This window comes from Temnothorax americanus, unplaced genomic scaffold (assembly GCF_048541705.1).
Source record: "Temnothorax americanus isolate GAGA-0224 unplaced genomic scaffold, ASM4854170v1 Scaffold1, whole genome shotgun sequence".
NCBI lineage: Eukaryota > Metazoa > Arthropoda > Insecta > Hymenoptera > Formicidae > Temnothorax > Temnothorax americanus.
In genome coordinates this window covers 7256508-7281138 of record NW_027509230.1, presented here as the reverse complement: position 1 = coordinate 7281138, position 24631 = coordinate 7256508, and the positions used below count along the sequence as shown (strand labels likewise).

At 42.5% G+C, this 24631-nt stretch overlaps 1 protein-coding gene and 1 long non-coding RNA gene across 4 annotated transcripts in view; one reads left to right on the top strand and one right to left on the bottom strand.

Moving 5' to 3' along the window:
* The window catches only part of Rhp (GTP-Rho-binding protein rhophilin), a 29750-nt gene extending 9276 nt beyond the window's left edge, over positions 1–20474 (bottom strand). Inside the window, exon 1 of one of the 3 annotated variants that reach the window (XM_077399316.1) lies at positions 19777–20474. In XM_077399316.1, coding sequence (XP_077255442.1) covers positions 19777–19845 — 69 coding nt within the window. In that variant the 5' untranslated portion in view covers positions 19846–20474. Of the gene's footprint in view, positions 1–298; positions 352–7871; positions 8457–19776 lie in introns of those variants that run through there. The other 2 variants (XM_077399326.1, XM_077399307.1) reach the window with 2 other exon arrangements.
* LOC143893747 (uncharacterized) lies at positions 17515–24385 on the top strand. Its single transcript, XR_013255916.1, has 2 exons — positions 17515–19451; positions 23976–24385. It is a non-coding gene; the product is annotated as an uncharacterized LOC143893747 (long non-coding RNA).
* Positions 24386–24631: the final 246 nt, after the last annotated feature.

Sequence of the window (24631 nt, the reverse complement as noted above, 5' to 3'; positions counted from 1 at the left end):
CTATCGCGTCGCGATAATTTCAATAAACGCGAAAGCCGATGCGCGTTGCCGAGCGATACAGCACGGCCGCGATTATGTTCAACGAGATCTAGTCGTGTGTCTTATCGTCTCACAAACCGGCTTCTAAGGAAATGTACAATGTAACGAGATTGCGAGAGAGACGCGCATTCCCTTTAATCTTCTAAAAAAAGAAAGGAGCTTTTACATTAACGAAGGTCATTTTATCGAGAACGTAGGATGTAATTTCAAGATGTGATTTCAAATTTTCGACAAAAACTTATGCGGTCTCGTTTGTCACCCAAGACAAGAAAATCGATTTCTTTCTCGCAGCCACATCCTCGATTACGAAAAGATGACTGCTGAAAAAATATTAATACGTAAATAGCACAAAAAGAAAGAAATGAAGAAAGAGATAAAAGGCAGGCTCGTGGGGTTTATGCGGTTTATAGCCTTTATTTTAGACGTAACGGCGGACTAAGTGTTCACGTTACCGTAATTCCGTTCCACTCTACTTAATAAATCGTCTCATTAATGCGATAAGCGCGACTCGTAGGTAACGATGGGTTATCCGTAGCTGTCGTTCGTGCAAACCGAGCAATATAAAATTCGAAAGACGCGTCCCCCTATACGCATTCCGCCGCTCGCCTCTGCTACAGTTTCCTGTTACGATGAATTTTGTATAAAACCGGCATCGTAACGTTATTATAACATCGCGCGTCACCGAACGTATACTAGAATCCTCGCGGTTACGCGAGTTCTTCCTTACGTAATGCGTGTATACGTAAGGACTTATCGCCATGCTACATGAAAAAATTATTTCTGCCGTTCTCAAAGATAGAATAAAGTATTGTTTTTTTTTTTATTTTGTCTCGCGCAAAGATAAGATAAACTATTGTCTAACTAATGCCTTTTTTACGTATAAATGGAGGCTTAATGGCGTAAATGTAAATCTGTTACATCTATTATATGAGGTGCAGATTCCGTAATTTCATATTGTGCGCGAGGTCGCTCGGCCAATTCAGAAGTATGTTAAATGTTTGTTAATTATGGCGTTTCATTGAGACGCGAAAGCAACAATAACGTAACGTAGGAAAACATTCATAGAATAAATAGAATATGCAAGCGCTAACTCGGTCAACCAGAAGTTACGATCGGTACGTGTTTCTCGTTCAACAGGAAATTGTAACGTCCAGTTCCTCTTGACATAAATATCGGTAGCTCGCTTATCGGTGCGCCGATTTGCAAAACACCCGCCCATACGTGCAAAGTGTCCCGAGAATCGTGTACTTCCTCTGAATTATAGATAATCTACTTTTATTTTTGTCTCTTTCCATCTGTCTAACTATTGAGTGTTGTGAAAAGATTATAATTTACAAGTGTAATTTTTTATTATTCTACATCAGAAAGGATTAACCGTACAAATAATTAAAATAAACGATCTTTGAACTTATTTAAGGACCATAATGTACTATTTTCGATACGAAACTAGACATAGGTGTTAAATGAAAAAAAAGTTTCAGGAATTAAACGAATAGACAAATGAATTTTACCTATCAAATGAATGATATGATTTCAAATTCTAATTATTAAATAAAATATTACAAGCCTCTTTTCTCTTAGCTTTACATTTCTACTCTAGTCCATCAATTAAATCAATTTACATGGCATATATCAAAGTTATTTAAACATTAATCTCGTTTTTTAATTTCAAAAAAAAAAAAATTAATCAATCGCGAAATGTATCCCCATTAAATCCTCGATTCCAAGGAAGAATTGATCATCAGAGTTCAAATCGCCTTACTGGATAATTCTCAGCCGAGAGGAGATACACTTGGTTTCGGGACACTGGATATGCCGCAACGCGGATTCGTATGCGACATTAACGACTTTGCCGGATGTTATCGCGCGCTAAATCTACCGTAACTCGCGCGTTATTAAACGTCGCGGCCTCAGTAGCCGGCCGGCCGCATAACTGTTTGCCGTTTCAGGCGAATCAAAGACGAGGCCGGGTGGAATCGGTATCGCCGGACTAAATCGGCATCGAGCGTCCGTGCGTAAAGAGCAGCGGTGAGATAGCCTGCGTCATCGAAGAGACTCGCGCATCCTGCGCATGCAATGTTCAATTATAGATTTGCATGGAGTGTTCAATTAAATTATCACCGTGATAGCGAGTGCCGTTTCCCTTTATTGCGACTTTAAAATAATTATTTAGGTGTTCCGCACGCGGACCGTTGTTGTTTGCAGAGAATATGTACATTATATAATATACATATGATTCAAGCAGATCATGAAAAAGGAGCAGAAATAGATCACAAAAAGCAAACGGATTGTAAAAGATTTTGCATATCACACTATAGCACGTAAATTTATACAATATCAAAATAGTTACAATAACAGGAGACAACCATCGATTATTCCCCTTGAGTAATGCTATCCCTATAATAATATATAGTTAAAAATAGACAGTTTAGATATATTAATAATATATAAGTAGAGAGCTATTAATAAATATGAATAAATTATTTTGTGCGCAAGCTAGATAACTAAATTGATCCATTTTGTACCCTTATATGTAAATTTCTAAACTTTAATGCACACCTGTACTTTTTTAAAACAACGGTCGCGTGGGTTGACACATTATTATGTAACATTCGCCCACGTTCGGCACACGGACACCCGATACTCCTAATTCGTCAGCATTTGATTTATGCGACCTCGATACATACGCGGCCTTGCCCAGCGAATTTATGAGACAAAGAAGCGCGCGTGGTCAAATATTATGCGTATACGCAATCGCATTTTGCAAATCTCCTGTCGTTCGCCCGGCACGCGTTGTTGCAAAAATGCGAACAAATACGATCGCACTTAATATAATATATATCAATTTTCCGTGGAAATTCGCACGATCTGCAACGCGGCACGCGTTGGCCAGCAAATGTTATCAAGCGAATCAATCGCGCGCGAGAATTTATGTTATATTTTCCATTATATCTCTTCCACGTCGACCTGCACATTCAAACGGCATTCGCGGTATTTACGCTGAAACCACCGTAATTTTTTAACGGAACTGCACGGGAATTTAGAATTTAGCGTAGCGTTTTCAGCAATTACCGAACGCATCTATCGTGGAGAAGAGGAATCGCAATCGAGAAATTCGAAATGACGATATATTATTATTATACTGTTGTCATACGTCCCCACGTCGATTGTCGCGAGCACAGACGCGGTTATATTCGCACTTAACCCATGACTCTCATCTAGCCAATTTCGACGATTTATCCTGATAAGTCTCTTAGCGCGACTCGTCGACTCGAGGACCGGCCACCGTCGTATCTTCCCGGCGACTAATCGCGAGAGGTGAGGTCGCCGGAATATGGGTCCCGCGGACGCACTCCGGCGCTCGGTGAAAGGAGAGAAACTCCGTAAATAATACAGTGGGGATGGATAACGCCGATGGCTCCTTTTTTTTTCTCTCTCGTCTCTCCGTCTCGTCGCGATTCTCGTACGCGCGGTGCGTGTGCGTGCGTATGCGATTCCGATGAAACGCACGCCCGTAAAAGCGGCACGGCGAAACGCCGATGATACAGATGACAAGGCTCTCTCCCTGATCATCGTGTACATCAGCTGTCCTCCTCCCGTAGGGATGACCGATCCGCACATCAGTCATTTGAGCTCAGCGAAGCTCATAGACAAGCAATACACTGCGGACACTCACGTATATACTTTTGCGAGCGATAAACATTTGGGGAAAAAGTGGAGACAAGATATTAATTTGTGAGAATAATGAGAAGAATAAGTGCAGAACCTACATTACGTGTTTAACGTAGATGCAGGATAGCGGAAATTATAAAGCTCATTTTTTTACGTATATTATTTAAAATAAAAGAACTGTAGCTATATATCAGTCAATGACACGAGATTTCTACGCGGTCGATGTCCCGCATTCTCGTCGCCCATTTATCACGAACGCGATTTTGAATTTATTTTGAAACGGCCGACTCTTTCCCTCCGACTTTGTCGACACGAGAAAATTTCTCGTTTAGAAAATAATGTAAATCAGATTTCAGAATGCAGATTTGACTTGCGTCACACTTACGGAGGTGGATTGTATATATACATATTACGCATATATGGTAAAACTCGAAAGTGGACAGTTCAATGTTTAGCAATAGTTGTTAAGCAATATTTTCATCTATGTATGTCATTTCCTTATTACTTTAACTTTTTCTATTATGAAGATTTGTATTACGTTCTGCGCGCGCTATTCAACGAATTTACGTAGCTCTACGAAACCTCTTATATGAAGACATCTTATAAGAAAACGTGAAATATTAATTTTAACGAAATGTATCGCAGTGTGTTGCCAAATTCGTTACTCGATGGATTTTTCCATATATACGAAACATCCTTAGTCATTTGAAAAACAGAATTTAACAGTATCAAAATCACAAGACGACAAATTTTAATTAATTAACAATTACTAATCATATCTATTTATATCTCGGAGTAATTTCATGATGTTTCCGTGACAGAAGAGTCAAATGAAATCCCACAAAACGTCATATGTACGAAAACAAATGGGGAGGAAGCTCGAGGAAGGCGGACGCGATAATACGATTTCGCTTGTGGTCCACGTACTCGGAGGTACTGGCAAGGGGATACCGTCCGATGCTGGGAAGGCCGCGAGGAAGGAGCTCGATAACGGTATCCACCGCGAATGATCCCCACCCGCGGGTATCGAGATGCCGTAGACGTAGTCGAACGGACCGAGAGAAGACGAACGGGAAATAAGATACGTCCACATTTTTCGCGGCCCCTCGTAACGCGCACCTGTCGCTTGCCGCGCGAGAAACAAGCGTTTATAATTCTGAGGAGGTTTACACACCTATATATCGATTTATCGCCGCCGGTTTCATTCAATCTTTCTCATTCCCGACGCAATCGCGTATAGCTGTACGCGGATTTGGTGCGTGCACGATAAATTAGCTAAATTGTCGTTAGGAAATCATTTCTGCGGAAATTTCTGTGGAAATATCACGAGGTATATGAGATATATGCTAATAACGGCGGTAAAACATGTACGAAATTTATGAAATCGCATTACAAACGTACAAATGATATTACGAGGATATAAATGATATATCACATTATATTAATATTCGCTATAACAACTTAAAATTAGCTTTCTACCGCCAGATAACTATACCGTTCCCAAGATATAGCGAAACAATCGGGTCATAAAATTTTAATACCATATACGTTGATGGGGAAAAGTCGAAGGAACATAATATCGAGAATACTGTAATGTACGACTTCGGACTTTTCCGGAGCCACGACTGGCACAACATTATACAAGCGGAACCAGATTCCGCGCAGCGGTATAGTTTTCCCTCGCTGCAATTCTGCTGAACGTATATAACTGCTTTTACCACATATACGGCAGGAATGTCTAATTGTGCACGCGGGTTTCTGATTGAGACCCACTTTCCTCTTCCGGTAACAAGGGCACGCGATTTTTTTTTACGGAAAAAGTAGGGGCGTGTTAACAGCGCGCTACTAATAAATCTCTTAAATCAGCATCCGCCTCGCTCGTCACAATTTAATGAAATTTCTTGAAACAATAGATTGTTAGATCTTTTTCGGTGATATGCGCTCGGGAATAAATTTATATGAATTTAGGATCCTAGATCACGGTTCGAGGTTCAATAAAGATCCCGTATCTGGCGATTATAGCATCGTCAGCGTTTCTTCTTCGTTATTCCTGGTGACTAGACATCCTGGGTTTCCGAGGACATGCCATCCTTCTTGAAATGCCCCTGACATGTCCCCGGATGTCACGGAGTTCCAGTTTTGCATTTTAAACACACGATCCAGTTGTAAAACTGGACCTAAAAAAGACACGTTCGCATTCCTCTATTTAATACTGCGTCACATCAGAATTTCAAATCTTCGATAACGTTAATATCGTTAATTAATAGGTGAGAAAATAATTTTTGCGACGAAATATAAATTTCCATCTTCGTTCCCTCGTTCAAAATCGCGGGAAAAACGAAGTTTCCTTCCCGTAGTCGCGCGCAGAGGAGTATAATCGAGTTTATTGCCGAGGAACACCCGCGGTCTACGGTGACGCAGCGAGAGACAGGACGGAGAGATGCCCGCTCGTTCGGCTCGCTAATCCGCGAGCAAGGGCGTCGCCCTTCGCGCTCGTCTTTACCTGGCGTAACCGAGAAGCCGATACCGCGCGGAGCGGAGCACGCATAGCAGGAAACGCAACCAAGTACGTCCAACGCGCGCGCCGCGTCGTCGCTCCGCGCCGAGGCGTTTCACGCGCATTTTTAGTCGGTCGATGACTCCGAAGTTGTATTAAACACCGGCTACGCCGTAATTGAAATTACGTAGTATTATACTGGAGTTGGAAACGCCCGGCTGGTTTGAGCGCGCGGTTTCCTTCGTTGCCTAGGAGTGTGTGTCGAGATCACGGTGTGAGGAGAATAATACGCGATGCATCCGATATCGTATACACAATAACGTCATTGGCGAATCCGTCCGAATTGCAGGCTTCGTCGACGAGAGCCGTTCCGTAGCGCGTGATTCATTTATTACTTCTTTACACCTACCGGATCGCGTGATTCATTTATTACTACTTTACAACTTCTTCACACCTATATAATAATCACGAACTCGTAAAGCGAGACGCGAGTGTAATTATAGATTCACTGACAGTCGCAATTTGTAATCAAGTCAGTGATCTGAGAGTGACGGCTCCGACCGCGCTTATCGATTAATTTCCCTATTGCCGATCCAACGATCCCCGCACCGATCGTATCTTCAAATTGCAAAATAATTATAGATACGCGGGAATCGATTGCGATCGAGTCGATCGCAATTGGATTCCGAATGGCTTAAGAATTCACGGGCGCGCGAATGGAACGGCAAGGGTAAGAAAAACAAAAAAAAAACAAAAATAAAGATGTATAGATCGTTGCGGGAAGGAAGGGAGAGCGCACGGATCGTTCCGGTTTATACCTCGGTCTAATTAGAAACGGCATGTCTCAGGCAGCTTCAAGGCTGTCGCGTCCTTCGCGATCATTGCACGCTCGACATATTACCACACGAGGAGGATCGCCCCACGCTCGGCCAAGGGAGAAAGGCGATGTATGGCGAAAGAGTGTGAGAGCGCGCGCGCGCGCGCGCGCGTGTGTGTGTATGCGCCGTATATATATTACACGGCGCATCCGGGGAATTGTACTGAGGATGCACCGAGCGCACATTTAACCCGTCAGTGGAAAAGGTTGGGTATGCTAGATCCAGCTTGTTCCGCAACTCGCCCTAATTCGAACCATTGTTGTTCGCATAATTTAATGTATGTACACACGTTCAAGAGTGGAGGACTCGATGCGAATTGGTAACGATTTGAACCAAACTGAAGAGAGAAGCACCTTTCGAATGGTTTTGAAGCTGTATAGTTTAAAAAAAAAAGAGAAAGAGCGATCGAATTTTACGAGTTTGAGTAAGCCTAAAGTTGAAGACTTGAACGTTTTGTAAAAAATAAATAATTGAAAAAGATAAATTCTTTATACTAAGCTTTTAATTTTTCGACGACCGGGGGCACCATTTCACGCAAATCGACTTCTTCTATATTAATTTAAGTATCTCTTTGTGACATGAGATGATTATTAAACTCCAAATATCACGACGATTATAAGATAAGTCATAAAGACATTTAAAAAACGTCCCAAATTTGACTTATCTTTCGGGCCGTCTTTCGGTTTACTTGGGGAAACGTTTAATCCTATCGATAACTTCCAAATTTCGCAAATGTTTGGATTAACGGTGAACAATCGCGAGGGGTTCAGGTGAGTTCAAATTACCTGAAGCTTTATGTCCGGAAGTATCAGCATCGTTCGCGCGTCCGTTCGCCAGGGCGAACCGCGGGTATCCGAGTTGACTTTTCGATCCGTGTCCTCGCCTTCCCGATCTTCGCGTATATTCGCGTCGAGTGTCCTCCTGCTCTCGAGACGAGAGTGATACGCGGGCCCGTCTCTTCGGTCGTCTTCCTCGGAATTCTCTGGAAGCTCCGCCGCGGAGTTCCCGTGGAATGCTCGCGGTCGCGTCGTTCGCACGGTCGACCGGAAGTGCGAGGTGGCTCTCCTCTCAACGTACCGATATTCGGCGAACACCCGGTCCGCGCGATATTTCGAACGATTCGCGAGCGATCGCTCGCGCGGAGAACGAAAATCACGCACTGTTTCTGATGGAAGACGCGAGAGTTGTCGCGTCTATACCGAGAGGAAGAAAGCGGCGGTGAGTTTCTTCGCGTATAGCGCCCGGAGAACTATCGGAGAACCTCACGTCGCGTCGCGCGGAGAAACGGAGGACGAGGTCGGGGAAATCTCGAGGTCGTCGAACGGATGACGTTCGATCAGCAGGCGAGTTTTCGGAGCGCGAGGCTGGAACTGGAAGCTGGAATAACCCGACGACGCGATCGACGCGATGGCTTACGCGACTTCCCGATCGGCATAGACGACGATCCATCAACGGCACCTAGAGCTCGGCTGGAATCGGCCGCGATCGGTGTAGCTCGGCGAAAGGGAAAAAGAAAGGGTGAGCAGAAAGAAGAGTAGGGATGGGCCCGGTCGCGAGGATGGGCCTGCTACGCGGCCCACCGTGCTACGAGAGAAAGGGAGGATAGGAGGAGGGAAACGTATCGCGTGTTTCTCCGCGAAACCGTGATAAATTTCTCGACGGGAATCTCGAACATCCTTCGACAATCTGATAATTAGTATCGTAACGCGATAATTTGATCATTTGACGATTTTATAGCGAAAGTAATAATGAAGTTTGGTTCACATCGAGGGTGATCTTTAAAGATTAAATTCTCAACAGCCTCAAATCGATGTTTTTGTTTTTGCGACACCGGAGAACAGTAGGGGGAGACGACACGTTTCCCACTTTGTGGGAAAATATGATAGGAATGATGACGCATGGCGCTAGTTTTTTTATTGCCAATTTATCGCGTCGTTAATCAGAGAATCATATGATATAAAACAGACACGGTTACTCGCAGTATTAACGTTGTCGTGATTGCAAATGTCATGCGAACGTGAACCATCCCTGAAATTGCAATAAGGTCTTCGAGGACTTCGGGGCAGGTATAATCGTGTCCAAAAGTATTTAAACTTATAAATTATATTTCTGTCATATAACCATAACAAGAACGAATAATAAATATTTACTATTTGTATTTGTTACACGTTCGCGTGTAAAATGTTCAACGATTGTTTTCAATGACAAATGATTATTACAATGCAAAGACATAATAGCTTTTCTCTCTTTCTCTATATTTTTATGTTATTCAAATAACTTTCAGAATATAGCTTTGAATTTCTACTTCTGCTTTTAGGGATGCACATTGACGATCGCGATCTCACATGTCACGTACTTGTTGGACCGCTGCGATGATTGAGTTGAATGCGACAGATGGTTGCAAGACCTTTTCTTCTTTGAGGTAGCACCTTAGAAGTATTTGCACTTCGACATTCCAAGCTGACTGGACTAGATTGTCGACGTTTTTTATACACTTCGAGCTTGGAAATGCAGCAAAATCGATGTAAAATTATACGGATAACTTATATTGATGTCTAATCATACAGCTTGAATTTAACATTTATCTTTTTTTTTACATCTCACCTTATTACCATTTAAATCACAATCTATCAAAGTTCTTCTATTTTGATGATAATGTCAATCAACTCATTCTTCGTGTGCATAAATCCATTATGTCTAACGACGACAATCGAGCTCTCGTTTCATTTCCGGGGTTGGGTTTCCGATTACAGCGCACCTTCACGAACCTACGTGAAAATTACGCGAGATCTGCTTCACGGATTACGGATTGGAACAAAACGAATGCAAAATTCAGAATGCGGAATCTCGATCCTCATCTGCAAATCGAAAGTCGCAAGATGGAAAGCCGACGTCGTCGTCGCCGCCGAGAGAACGGCGCTGAGAGAAAGGCGCTCGCGATGATTAGTTCACGGACGCAGATGGGCATGGAACCGCCGGGGGACCTTTCCGCCACCTGTTAATGGAAACGCGATCTTTTCGAACATTCCGGACCGGACCGGACCGGAAAAATTTCCGCGTTGAGGAAAAAGTTGCGTATAGGTACACTTGCCGCTTCAGGGAACACGTGCGCGGTCGAGCGTTATTTACGTAATCGATTGCGAAAGAACCGAATCGTTTTTTTTTTTACCTGCCATACCTGCCAAAACGCGTATTCGGGCGTAAAAATGGGACGCACCCCCCTGAGTGACTCGCGTGATGCAGAAATAACACGGCCCTCGGCGTCGAGACCGAATATTGCGATTTACGTGCGCGTTGCGTGATATTACTTTTTCGTATTAGCGGCGTTATGGCAGTTTAGCGCGATGCATATGCATGCAAACAAGCGCATCCGTTCGATTTCGTTCTACGTGAGGCGTGCTTGGCGTGCATCTATATAGGCGCTGATTTACCGCGAATGGTCACGTCTTCCCCGACCGCTGAAGAAAATGCTGGTTGAAGAGCTCTGCGAAGTCAATTCTAGTATACTTTCGAATTCTCGAAGTGTACAGAACTCCGAAGACACACACGCGATATTAATCAATTCTTGCTTCGTTAATGTATTTTTCGAATTGCCTATAAAACACGCGAAAATTATATTAATAATTAATATATTGATGTATTGGTACTCGCGCATCCACGCGCGTTTTGTTAAACAATTCAATGTTAAGCAAGCGAGCCTTCCTCTGAGAAGATGCAAACAAACCTAATCAAAGATAACAAACAAATTTATTATAAAGATGCTATTGCTCTTTTTCGTTACATAAACTGCCAACTGTACTATTAAATTCGTGTGTAAAATTATACTCAATTTGAGTCATTTTTAACCATTTCTATAGGTCGCCACTGCTCCTACTTAATAAGTCATTAATTTAACTAAAACAATGGAGTTGAAACAATACTGTTTTGTGTTAAAATAAGAAAATTCGACGCACATTACCATGTATTATTACCATGAAAAATAACAAAATGTTTTTTAACTCATAATACTATTTTAAATTTCATTCTTTAACATTTAACAATTATATAGAGATCGTTATTTCTCAATCTCAAAATGATGCTCGAAAGGTCCAACGATGATTTTCAATTCTGACTGCATGCCGGATGAAGATTATTTTTTGTTGACGACAGAATGTCGTGTTGTTTTTTCGAGGTCCTTAAAGCGCGCGATAAAATCGGGGACCGTGTGGCAAGGTTAACGAGCGGCCACGACGCGAATTGTGTTTCGCGTTTAGAGGCAAGAAGGCACGCCGCGTGTCGCCGGCGCGTGCGATTACGCACAGTGCAACGTGACTCATGCAGGACCCATCGTTCGTATGGCGCCCGCCGAAAAAGAGGAACACGCAAAGAAGCAACGACTCCGTCGTTCGGGAGCACCGGAAGGGCCGACAGCTGCGACGGCGGCGCGGCGTGACTCACGCGACGCGAGCACACCGCCGGCATACATTATTACTTAAAGCAATCGAGTGTCGTCTCGTTTTCCATTGTGTGCGCGCCGTGCTATATCTGGCAGTGGACGAAACCGATGATGCGAAGTTGGGGATCAATGACGGGCTCGAAAGTTAGTCGGGGAGAATTATTGACTCGCGCATACACGCCGATGAAAAACCCACAGAATCAAAATTTCTCGAAACATAATAATCATTACCGTCTGTTAATTAAATAAACGTGATTAACTAATATTGCAATATGATAATCTTATTTTATAAGATATTTTACTAGGGCACAACGTGAAAGACAAGAAAATAGATATCGCGTAAAGTTTATAACACCTGATATAGTATTACGAATCTCATATCGTGTGAATTTCAGTTTTACTGAAATCCTATCCTCCTTTTAGCGCTACGATTTTTTAAAAAATGTGTTTAAATAATGTGCTTTTAGAGCAAAATAAAGAAAAATGTAAAATAAAGTAGGAGAGTATCAGCGAGTCAAAATAATTTAAGTATAACGTGATTCGATTTCATTTTCTTTTCCACGCTCAGACTTCGAAGGAAGAAACGGGAAAAAATAAAATTTCAAGGAATAAAGGAATAAACGCGGTTGAGGAAACAACAAACTTAAGATTAGCGATCTCGCCCTGGGGAAAAGAGTCACTTGTTCAAGGGAAGCACGTGCCAGCTCATCGGTTAGTAATTGCCATCACGACATGTCCCTTGATGACTCGTTGCCGGACGACATACGGCAGGCGCCAGATAACAAAGAACGTGCCCTGGCCGGGCTTTCTCTCTGCGCGACATCGACATGCGCAAGATTACAAGTAATTCTTTCCATTTTTCCAATCTTCCTTTTAATCTTGGGCTTGTGCTCGCTTTAATAAACTTTTAATCTTAAGACTTCCCCTCCCCCCCTCTCTCTCTCTCTCTTAATCGTTCTCATTATAAAGAATGCAATCGATCCTTTTAAAGTTTAAAATTAAGTATCGAAGAGTTCCTCGATCAAGTTTAACAAAGGAATAGTCGTAGTTCCGAGATAGATGAGAATGAAAGAAAAGAAATCTTTTTCGCTATACACAACGCTACGGTGATATCGACAATTTTTATTTTAATATCGCAATCTCTTTTCGCGCTATAAATTACAAGCAAAATATTGACTGGATTATTATCTCTCCGATGAGATAAGATCCGGGAAGCATGAGTGAATCATTCGATTGTACATTTCTTGTACAATTTCTGATTACAGATTTTTTCTGACAGGAAAGGGTTGTTTTCTTACGTTTGTTTCTATATCCGTGGCATGACGAAGCAACTCGTGCCGCAGATTCGCCGACGTATATGGCATTTCGCGAATTTTACATAGGTCGTGGATGATTTCACGCGCGGTACGCAAAATCTATTCGCGTGTACCGCAATGCGATTCTCCGTCGTTACGTCTCGTTTATGTCCCTTCCATATGGAAAGACCGGTATGTTAACGCAACGATGCCTAATAAAATTTTTCTACATTACCGTCCGTAATATGAACAAACGATAAAATTTGTGGGTAACGAATAATCTCATGCGAAGTGTTCAAGATAATCCGCGGACAAGAGATGCGATAAAATTTTTTATTATGTAAAACTTGGGAATGCAAACGTAATTCTGATTAACATGCTTGTATAATCAAAGTGTAATATAGGCAGAAAAGCTAAGAGCAGCGCGGTAATTAAGATATGGTAATTAACATATTTATCTCTCCGCGTGCAAGAGTATATATAATGAATAAAAACCGTGATGATAAATTAAGGATTCGATGACGAAAAACTACGGTATATATTATTCGCGATGCTGAAAAAGACAATTCTTATTTAAATATTTATCTTAAGCAACCCCTACTGTATTTATTTAAATAACACCTATTATAATTAATATTAACATAATAATATTAGATTTATATTTCTAGGGCTATATCTGGATTCATAATTGTAAGCACATGTTTTAACCGTTTCATTAATTGCGCATACTTTTTGGTAGAACAATCGCACGTATTTAATAAAAGACCGGTGCTTACGCACACCTGCATCTATAGATCGCAGAAAAGCAACGATTTACCAACCTAATAAAAATTGCGAGGATTACGCCGCGTGGTGCGGATCGAGGAGGCCGGAACGGAAAGAAAGAGAAAGAGTGAAAGAGAGACAGATTGAAAAAAAAAAAGAGGAGGAAGAGGGAAACAGGTGCGTTACGCATCTCGCGACTTCCGGTACGGTAGACGAAGGTGCGCCGTGCGGCGCGTAACGCGCGGCGGAGAACCGAGCGAGCGTATCCGCTCGAGCGTATTCCGGTCGCGGTCGGAGCGACCTAACCGCGCGATCGCGTTGCCCGAGTTTACTCCCGTTTTCTCGACACGGACGAGCGACGACGTCGACACGGCGCGGGCGAGATCGCGGCGCAGGGCGTGTGTATATGCAACGCGCTCTCGGCACGACGCAGCGCGCCGCCGGCGACCCGGGAACGCGACCCACGACGTAAAGCGACGACGGCGACGTAGAGCGAGGCACGCGGCTGCCGGTTGGCCGCGCCGACCTTGCGCGCGTTACTCCACTTTCGAAGGAGGCTAACCGCGAAGGCGAGCGTTGCACCGCGACGCGGTACATACGCGCCTCGCCTCGCCTCGCCTCGTCTTGCCGCTTGACGCGCGCGCGTTTAGGCCGTACGTGAGCGCGCGAGCGGCACGTTTTAGCCCTCTCATGCGTGACACGAGCCGCGTCTCCGCGGACACTTCTGTTTTCACAGTGGAATGCAGGTGCATCGCGATGACTTATGTAAAGCAGGGTCCACATTATCGAGCAGAACCGCGAGCCGAACTTCGCCGCGAACCGATCATGCGTCCACATTATCGAGCCGAACCGCGAACCGAACTTCGTTGCGAGCCGATCATGCGTCCACATTGTCGAGCCAACGGGCTCGCGCGAGGCTCGCGAACCTCCAATCGAACATCAGTGCGAACCATCGCGTACTCACCCCACGAATTTACAAGGATTTTGATGATACGCGGTTTGGCTCGCAGTGTCCCACCAAAAGTCGGTATTTCGACGAAACATCAAAAGATGCTATTTATGATCAGATTACACGCTTTGTCGGGTGGTAGACTGGTAGTTAAGCTTCGAGCTAGACAAATAATGACAAAAAAACAAAAAATGAACGATGAAAGAAAACGTGAGTAATTGCCCAGTCGCTGTATTTGATTCTATCCACGTATGTGCAGTCTACACGTCTACTGATAGACAAAATGGAATGGTCTGATAAAAAATGTTTAAAATTAATTAGTGATTATGAGCAGAAAAGATTATTATATACGGGACGCTAAAAATCCCGAACATTATAACAATTAAAAAAATGCATATTTATATTTACAATCGTATTTTTAACGTTGCAATATATATTATAAATTTATTGCGTATTTATCATAGATTTAGAGTATGTGTTTATGCAATATTAAATATAGTTGTAACCACTCTAAATATATAGTTTTATGGTTTGAAAAGGAATTAAGCTTTGAATACAAGGAAATAATAAAAGCACGCATATGTATACACATATTTAGTCGTCTTTTCCTGTTTTCATACTTTTTTTATAAGAAGAAATAAGTAAAGAACTCGAATGTGATAGTGACATGTGATAGTGACAAAAAGATGACGACATTATATTGGCATCTCTGCAAAAAGAAAAAGCAAAAATAAAAAAAGTATGGAAACAGGAAAAGAGGTGAGTGAATATATGTATATGTGCTTTTATTATTTTTCTGTATTCAAAACTTAATTCCTTTTCAAACCATAAAACAAAATTTAGAATTAATATTGCATAAACATACTCTAAACCTGTGATAAATACGCAATAAATTTATAATATATATATTGCAATGTTAAAAAATACGATTGTAAATATAAATATGCATTTTGCATACATGTATTAAGAATTTATATAAATTTTATTATAAATTTCAATACGAGATTTAACTCCAAAAAATTTTAACTCATGTTCGCGGTTCGCGATGGAGTTCGATTTGAGGTTCGTCTGCAAGTTCTGCTCGAGATTCGGTTCGGGGCTCGGTTCGCGGTTTGGCTCGATAATGTGGACCCTCCTTTACAGCGCGAGCGCGCGAGGAGTCGTTTGTCTTGGTGAGACTGACGTCTTTGTGATTTAAAGCTCGCCACGCGTCACTTAGCTTTTTCAACTTTTTGAATAATCTTTATCAGTCCAAAACATATGGCGATAAAATCTGTCGCTTTATACGACGAGCAAACTTGGCTCTCTCTCTCTCTCTCTCTCTCATTTGCGAAACCTCGCTGTGTTTACAGGTGTTATACCAGGTGCTTCTCGTTCGTTTAACGGATTAAAATAGATCTCGAGGAATATGAAGCTACTATAACGTATGGAAATGTTGTTTTATATAATCGTTTTCGAAGGTTGACCCTGAAACAACTTTGCTCCATGTACTCTCTCCCTTATATATAAAGTTCCAACTGAAAACACGTGGCTTATTTGTACATCTGTAAAGGGCCTTCTGTGACCCTTCTATATCCCTTCTGGGTGCGGGAAAGCTCAGAAAATACTCGGAAAAAGTATTCAAAATGCTACGAAAAGTTGCGCGTTTAAAGATTAAGATAAGCAACTTTTAAATGTATACTTCTTAATCATCGAACGCGTAAAAATGTTAATTGCGGGAACGATGTGACTTGCTGCGTACTCCTTAAAAAAAATGTATGCTCTCTCTCGTGGCGACACAGATAACATTGCGTGGATGCGTGATAGCGCACTCACCGATCTTGATAAAAACAAGCACCTGTTAAAAGTATTGACAAACATAAGTAGCGCTCGATAAATGCATGACGATGACGTGTCCCAGCATTTTACCGTGAATGTCGCGTTATATATGCAACCGTTCTCCTCGTCGCGCAGTTTCACAATTTATTCTTTGCGACACAAAGTATGACGTAAATTGACTTGTTCTCGCGAGGGAAAAGATGGTAATTCATGACGATTCACGTATACATCTCCATAACAAACGGAACTTTACTATTTCTAAATTACTTGCCAATTTGCTTAAGTAAAAATAACTTATTCCGCAATTCATGTTTCGCGGTTAATTCGCAATTCCTTGTCTGATTAGAATTATAACGAGACAGAAACCCATGTCCTACGTGCGTCGCGAGATAGCCGACAATTTCCTGACGAAACAATATTTAACGCCTTGGATTTTATTTAAACAGCACCGTCGTATTTAACATAAATTAATTAAAAGACGCGATACGAGTCAAGCGCGGTACGTGGTGCGCAACTAGAGAATTAATAGTTACAGAAGTAACGAATTACAATGTATATACGTATATACATATATTCCAACTTAATAAACTGCGCGCCGATTGTTTGTCGGACTTGAAACACAATTATCGTTGGAACATTAATACCCTTCCCTCCCCGGAATTAAATCTATACGATTTAATTATTTAAAAAACTGTAAAGAAATTATTGCAAAAAATATTACCTCAGCTGTCGTATTTTTATAAAAATTAATGCAAAATGCAATTTTTACGGGCGTTTGTAAAAATATAAAATTTACAATTTGAATCGAGAAGTAGCAATTCACAAACAACGATTTCAGTTCTAAATTTACGTTCGAGTTTAAAACGTTCGAGCTAGACGACGCTTGGCGCTTTAATCGAAAAGTAATCGCCATCCACGCGAGTGTGATTATATATCGTTAATACATTCAGAAGCCGAGCGGAAAGGCACGCATTCTTAAGAACGCGAGGTAACAATAGGCACGTGCTCTTTTACGATGTACCTCGTTAAAGCAATTACACCAATTGGATGAAGCCTACGTAGGTAAGAGCCGCGTCGCGCGCGCTCGCGCGAAAGGTAAGACGTCTCCCATCGTTCGAGAATATAAAAAAATTTCGTAAAAGTCGCTCGTTTATCGGTTCAAAAAAATTAGCGCGCATTGATAGCGTACACTTAAACGAATGCGGCACGCATATGTTAAATATAAAGTAAGGTATAAATAAAAAAATCCTTGAATCGACGTGATATATACATATATCCGTATCTATACAGACGAAATCTTCACAAACGAACGTTCGTCGGCAATAGTTCTGATAAACAAACGCGACCGCAATTAAAGTCCGTAACTTTACGCGATAGATATGAAGCAATTGGACAAAATGCGACGTTAACGAGCACGCATGACTAATGTAACGCTGGTATCCTCCAGCTCCATGCGTTGCAGCTACTTTGAATGCGTGGCACAGGTGTCGTTATCTATTATTTCCACGATGATAATGGCTATAGTGCTGCGCCGTAGTACCTTTGTGGAATCTTCCTAGAAAACGCCGTCGGCGCGGGGATTCAACGCGCGACTGCACTCGATACCCCGCGACGCATTATATGGCTCGGATGATGGCTCGTGCGTAAAGTATATACATAATAATATCCGACGGGTTTTTATAACAGAAACAAAAAAAAAGAACTGAATATCGCTCATTCCCTCGCACTTGCGGTGGAGCAGGTATAAGAACCATTTCTCAACGCGAGAATATATCTCGTGACTGAGATAGGGTATCACCGGAACACGCAATACGAGCGTGACCGTTATTTTTTAAACGAGTTTAGGTCCTGGCGTTTAACAATTTAAATAAGGTTGTATTTTATTTAAAATCTTTGTTTAAAAAATTTTTATTAAAATAAAGAATTGATATTAATGGGCAACGAGAAGATTTTAGAATAAATTCCTTTCCGGAAAGATATATATATATATATTTTTTTTTTTTTGGAATACATATAATTCTCCATAAATATTGTAATTTCTCTTTTGGCAGTCTGTCTCTTTTAAATTTCTACGTAATTTGAAATGTTACCAAATGTTGTATTTTGTTACCAAATTTTAAAGAAATTTATCAAGCGAGATTTTGGAATCAATTCTCTTCAAGAATGAGCATTGTGATTTTTTTATTGACAGTCTGTTTCTCAACCTCCGCATAGTTTAGAATGCGTTATTAAAAGATAAAAAATTGATTAATAGACAGCGGCGAGACTCGAAAGTAAATTTTCAGAAAGAGATATATTCTGGACTATAATTCTCTCTCGATGAAAGGCATGGTAATTCCTTTTATTGCCAGTCTCTCTCTCTCTCTCTCTCTCTCTCTCTCTCTCTCTCTCTCTCTCTCTCTCTCTCTCTCTCTCTCTCTCTCAAATTTACTCCGCTTGGTTTGAAATGCGTTATATACTAAAATAAAAAATTGATTAATAGACAGCGGCGAGACTGAAATAAATTTCCGGAAAGAGATATATTCTGGGCTATAATTCTCGATGAAAAACACGGTGATTCTTTCATATTAATTTACTCCACTTGGAATGTGTTGTTGTCGCCGGTTCTACGCATAACGTAACTTCCATTCGGCAGTCCGTCGCGACGAAATTTTAACATATGCATGCGACACACGTGTGCTTCAACATGTCATACGTTTCTTTTACCCAGTGTGATATCACACCTGCGCGCTGCGTATAAAGAATACTCATTCTCATTATGCGCGAGCGGGACGTTGCAAATCAACTTTTTGTCAACTCTTTGTAAACTCGCATTAATTTCACTCCGTCCTCGTGGCTCTATTCATTTTACATTCCCGTTAATACACCTTTCTCACGTTCAGCTTCAACGTTCTGCTCTCTCTCTCTCTCTCTCTCTCCGTCTCGTCTTTCGGCACAAATCGCGTTTTGCTTTTCATCAAGGGATCGGATGCATATCGCTAAACGTGATACGTACGAGTGCAACGCAAGTAAAACTCAGTTCGGTAAGAGGCGGCAGCAGCAGCAGCATTTTAGCGGTAAACGCGACCCTGAATGCATCGGCCAGATAGAAGCGAAAGTGAAAGTAGGTATATATCACGAGCTTTTGACGGAGCGAGACCGTTCGGTGACCGATCGCGGTGGAAACGTATATCGAGATCGACGCGCCTCGCCGAACGTCGACGATCGCGTCCCGGAATCCCGAAAGAATATCTCACGACGGACCGGCGGGCGTCGTGCGTCGTGCGTCGTAAACTCGCGCCATAAAGAAAGCTAAACTCGACGATCATCCTCGACGTCCGGGACGTCCTTCGAGCGTTCTCGATAAGTATATACGCTAATTCGAAGCCGCGGGACCGTGAAATTCGATGGGAAAATAGGAACCGACAGCGAGAGAGATATCGACTTACCCGAACGAATCGCGGCCGATCGAAGCCGCCATCGTCGACGACGTCCCCTGCCACGATCGGTACGTTCATTGTAGCCGTCGCGTCGTAGCATCACATATCGCCGCTGGTCGATCAAACGCCGATCACCGTCTCACCGCCGGGAGCACTGGGATTCACGATTCACGTCGCGCGAGTGGAGCACTGGAGCATCGTTATTAGTACTCGTGTTCGGGCGACGACGCCGAAACGTGGTGGAAGCTTGCCGATCCGATCTACAAACGATCGACACGCGGAGGGTCCCACGGGAAACCGTCGTTAACCGTCAGCGTGACCGCGCGCGTGACTCCTGCTGGCCGCTTCTGACGGCGTTGCTCTCCGAACGAGGGTCCGCGCGCGACTCTCGATTTCGTCGGTCGACGCGCTAAACCGGGAGCCACCGAGACCGACCGACCGACCGACCGCTATTATACGGGGAGATCGATCGACGCGATCGCGTAGAGTAGACAACTGGGACCGCGCACGCCGCACGGCCGCCGCTGATCCGAGATCCGACTCGCTCTCGACGATCCGCGGAACACGGTGAGCGGTCGAACGATTGATTGCCGTGCCGATCGTTCCGAGGGAGTCGGAGTTACGCGTATACGCGACGAGGATACGCGCGCGACGGTCACGTACCACGCGAACGCTCGTGTCGGACTGTCGCTCGGCTCGAATTGTTCCTCGGAACGCTGCAAGTCGCTGCAACGCGCGCGAAGGTACTACACCCGCGCGCGCGCGAGTATACGAACCACACACGCGCACACACATTTGTGATACGTACGTACATACAGCCTGGCGAGCACGCGGGGGCCCGTTGCCCGTTGTAGCTCCCTGGGGCACGGTACACCTTGCCGTAACTTTGATGGGGGATCGGCTATGGTCGCCCCGATGGTAATACCTGTACCTTTAGAGGGACTTGGACCAAACTCCGATTAATTTAAATCGATGATTAACTTATCTGCGGACAATACGTCTGTTATTTTGTTAACAGGGATTTAATATTTTGTTGTTCGACATATGGCAAATTGTTTTGACAAGTTATACGATTGGAAATTTTGCCTCGGACAATTTCGTTGAATTTATAACTGTCGGTTAAATTAATCTGAATTTGATCGAAGAGTCGTTCTACGATTGACTTCGATCAAATTCCGATTAATCAGTGCGGCTTAACTTGTCGAGCGATATCTGTATTTTATCAACATGGATGGAATTATCGATTATAATTATTTATTGTTGCTTAACATATGGAAAAAGAGATTAGATTATAGGGAAATTAGATTATCTACTTAGAAATTCGGCTTTAGGTCGCTCTACGGGAGATTTCGATCAAATTCCGATTAACTTGATGCTCTACGAGTGACTTCGATCAAAGTTCGATTAATCAATGATTAACTTGTCAAGCAATATCTGTATATTTTATCAACATGAATAGAATTATAATTACTTTGTTTAACATATGGAAAAGAGATTAGATTAGAGAAATTATCTGTTTAGGGCGATTCTACCGGTCGAATTAATCGCCGATTAAATTTTATAATTGGAGTTTCATCGAAATTGCCGCCTCTCAGGGTGACATATATCCGTTCTTTTCTTCCCCCATGGATCTCGACGAGTCCCTTTTGGGACGTGATATCGTTTTTTTCCACACGTCGTTATTCTCTTTCAGTTTTCGCGGACGCTCTCGCACCTCGCCGTAGAACGGCTAGAGTACGCATTGCGCATCCCTCGTCACGAATGGTACTCGGCACCATCAATCATCTGCAGCACTATTAGGATTCTCCCAGCGACCGTTATTGACAACGGAAGATTCGCAACTGTTAACTAACGTTACCTCGTACGCGTCGGCGCCAACTCGCGGAGCAACGTGGATCACGATTGTCGCGTGTCTCGGTTGAAGTTGCGGAATTCGGGTCGGGCGCATTAGCGCATAGATTTATTATATGAAAGTACATATACACACGCGTAGCATATAAACTGCTCAGCGGCGTGATTCATCATACATCGTAGAATTCATCGTCAACTTGTATCCGTACCTAGAAGAATCCTCCTAGTAGCTGAGTACCTGATGGAGTATCATCCGCTTTCAAGGATCACTTTAAGTCGGTTTTTTATTTTTCAAAACGGGCGAACAACAAAGTCTATCTCACCACGGCGACTTCACCCCGAATGTTACTCATACGCGACAGAAATCTAATAACGCTAACGTATATTACAAATATGTGCAAGTAAGAGATAAATATAATAATACAATAAATAAAAAAAGAATCGTCTGAAGTAAACCACGCGTGAGAAATGATTTTTCGAAGCATAAAGTAGAGGAGGAATCTAAGAGAGAATCTTGACATTTTCGTGTCTCGTATAACATCGTGTGATCTATTGAAAATGATATATATACTCATATCTTCCGCGCCATGAAAAGAATTGATTGAAACAATTTTTAAGGATTATCGGACATTGATAAAGATGTATTTGTCGCTACTTTAAATACAGAAATAAAATATTTAGACATTTATATTCCGGTAATTAACGCCTCGAGACTTTCAGACACGCTTAGCGAAACATATATGCAGGGTGCTTAAAAAAATATGTTAAATTTTAACACTTATATGGAGAGAGAATTTATGGAACTTTTTAAAGAAATAGAAATATAATAACACCAAGATATCGTATAGTAATAAATGTATTTTGTCTTTAAACAGTCTTTATTTGTTTCATCATTGTCAGTACCTTCTTGGATTCTTCTCCGGTGGCCTCCAGAGCCCCGAGGTATACATTTCTTTGGGTATAGTGTTGCAATCACATTTGCAACTTTCTGTCGAAGATTTTGCACATTGCGATGATGAACGAGTGGACACTCTTTGAAGACAAAATACATTTTGTTGCCATTTTGTGCTATCAAATCTCTAAAAAAAAGTTACTTCCATATAAGCGTTAATGTTTCTTGAGCACCCTGTAGATGGGAAATAATAATATAACAACTCTATTAAAGTGCAAACAATAAGAGCGTGTAGATAAGGTACTGCGAAAATAACGTAAAAGATTCCTCGCTGTTTCCTCCTCGACAATTCTGGCGATTAGACCTTTTACAAATATATACCATAGGTAATTAGAAATATACCAGGAAATATATATATGCGACACGCTGTGCCGCGGTTACCCCGCGATGGCGTAATCGGGCGAGGAGTCCGCGCGAGGATGAGCATACGAAAGGTCTCGCCGCGGCCTTTCGCCGCGCGTTGGAACGCGGCGAGGCGGAGCCTAGGTCGCCGCGTCGCCGAAGCGAGACACACACGGCGTGTTTCCACGTCGCGTGGAAAAAAAAATTCGTGTGTCTCCCGAAACCGACGCGGTCTCGGGGAACGCGAATTTTGGTGAAAGGGCAACAGGCGCTTTCGAGAGCCGCGTCGTTAGACGCGCGGCTAACGCTCCCCGGGGCGGCCACGTGATCGGCGAGATTGCCGAACGTGGTCCCGCGTGAGTTTGCGTAACGTCGCTTTCTTACGACTTACGACTCTACGCGGCGGAGAAACGACGCGAGACGGCCGGCGTCCGGCTAATTCATGATTGTTGTTCGGAAAACGGCCCGAGAATTATTATACGCGTTGATAATGCCGAGGCTCGCCTTTGCCGTTCAAAGATCGGTCCGCGCTCCGCGCGGCTCGAATCCATCTTGTTTCGCCGCCATCGTGGCGAATGAGAAATTTATATTATCGTCGGTCATACGCGGCAAAACATAATTACCTTCGTGCAATTAGTACGATCGTTGCATTTAGACGATGGATGTTGCGAATAATGCGGTATAATGCGGACTTATCATCCATCATCTTACTTATCATATCGCACTTGTAATATTCGCGTTTGCCGTTGCGTGTAATCTTGTATCGCGCAGATTGTAGTACATCCTTCTCGGCAAAGGAGCGTGCGAAAAACTGACCGAGTATTTCAATAATGGATTCCCAATGTTCTTATAATATTTCACATTTAAATATAAGCTTAAGATATTCCGGTAACATTGCTGTACTATTATGTACTATATAAGGAAAACTTTAACTCTCTCTCTCTTGAAGTAAAATCCAAAGCCGTTTGTTGCCATCTTATTGATATTAATATATTATTTCATATATAATTTGATTAATTTTAATTAAATATATTTTTTAAATTAAATATAATTTTATTTTCAGGATTTTACGTGTTCTTCAGTGACGCGCGAGAGATAAACATTTTGCAAATCACGTTGAGTGATTTTGCAAGCGGAACAGGGAAACTAGATCACGTCCTCGCCTTCGCGGAGAAAAATCACGAAATGGGAGAGCCTTGACGGGTAAGGCGATAAAGACAAGTCTCTCTTAAACATGACCGATCGATATCACGTGTAATCTACGCGTGACTGCGTGTCGTGGTGACTCGCGATCCTCGGCTCCCCTCGATTTCTCTTGATGTTCACGGCGTCAACACGTTCGATGCGCCGGGACGGACTTTGCCTTGCGTCCGCAAGAACCGACGATCGCAGGAATTCAACGATAAAATAAACAGATTCGATTTCTTACTGCTCCATTCCGAGATTTGCATTCTGTCGGTTTCACGCGTATCTTCACAGATGTAATCAGTCGCGTTTCACACGAATTTTATCACACATAACTGCTGGACTTGTCATAGTTGGAAATATTTCAAACATGTTTAGATTGAGCATCATTAAAAAAAAGTATATATATATGTATATATAAAAGGTAATTTTATTCCTACTAGAAAATAAATGGAAATATTTGTCACCGCGAGTGACATTTAGTTAGAGGAATGTCTGTAAACTTGGGAACGCAATGTACAACGGTAATGCATA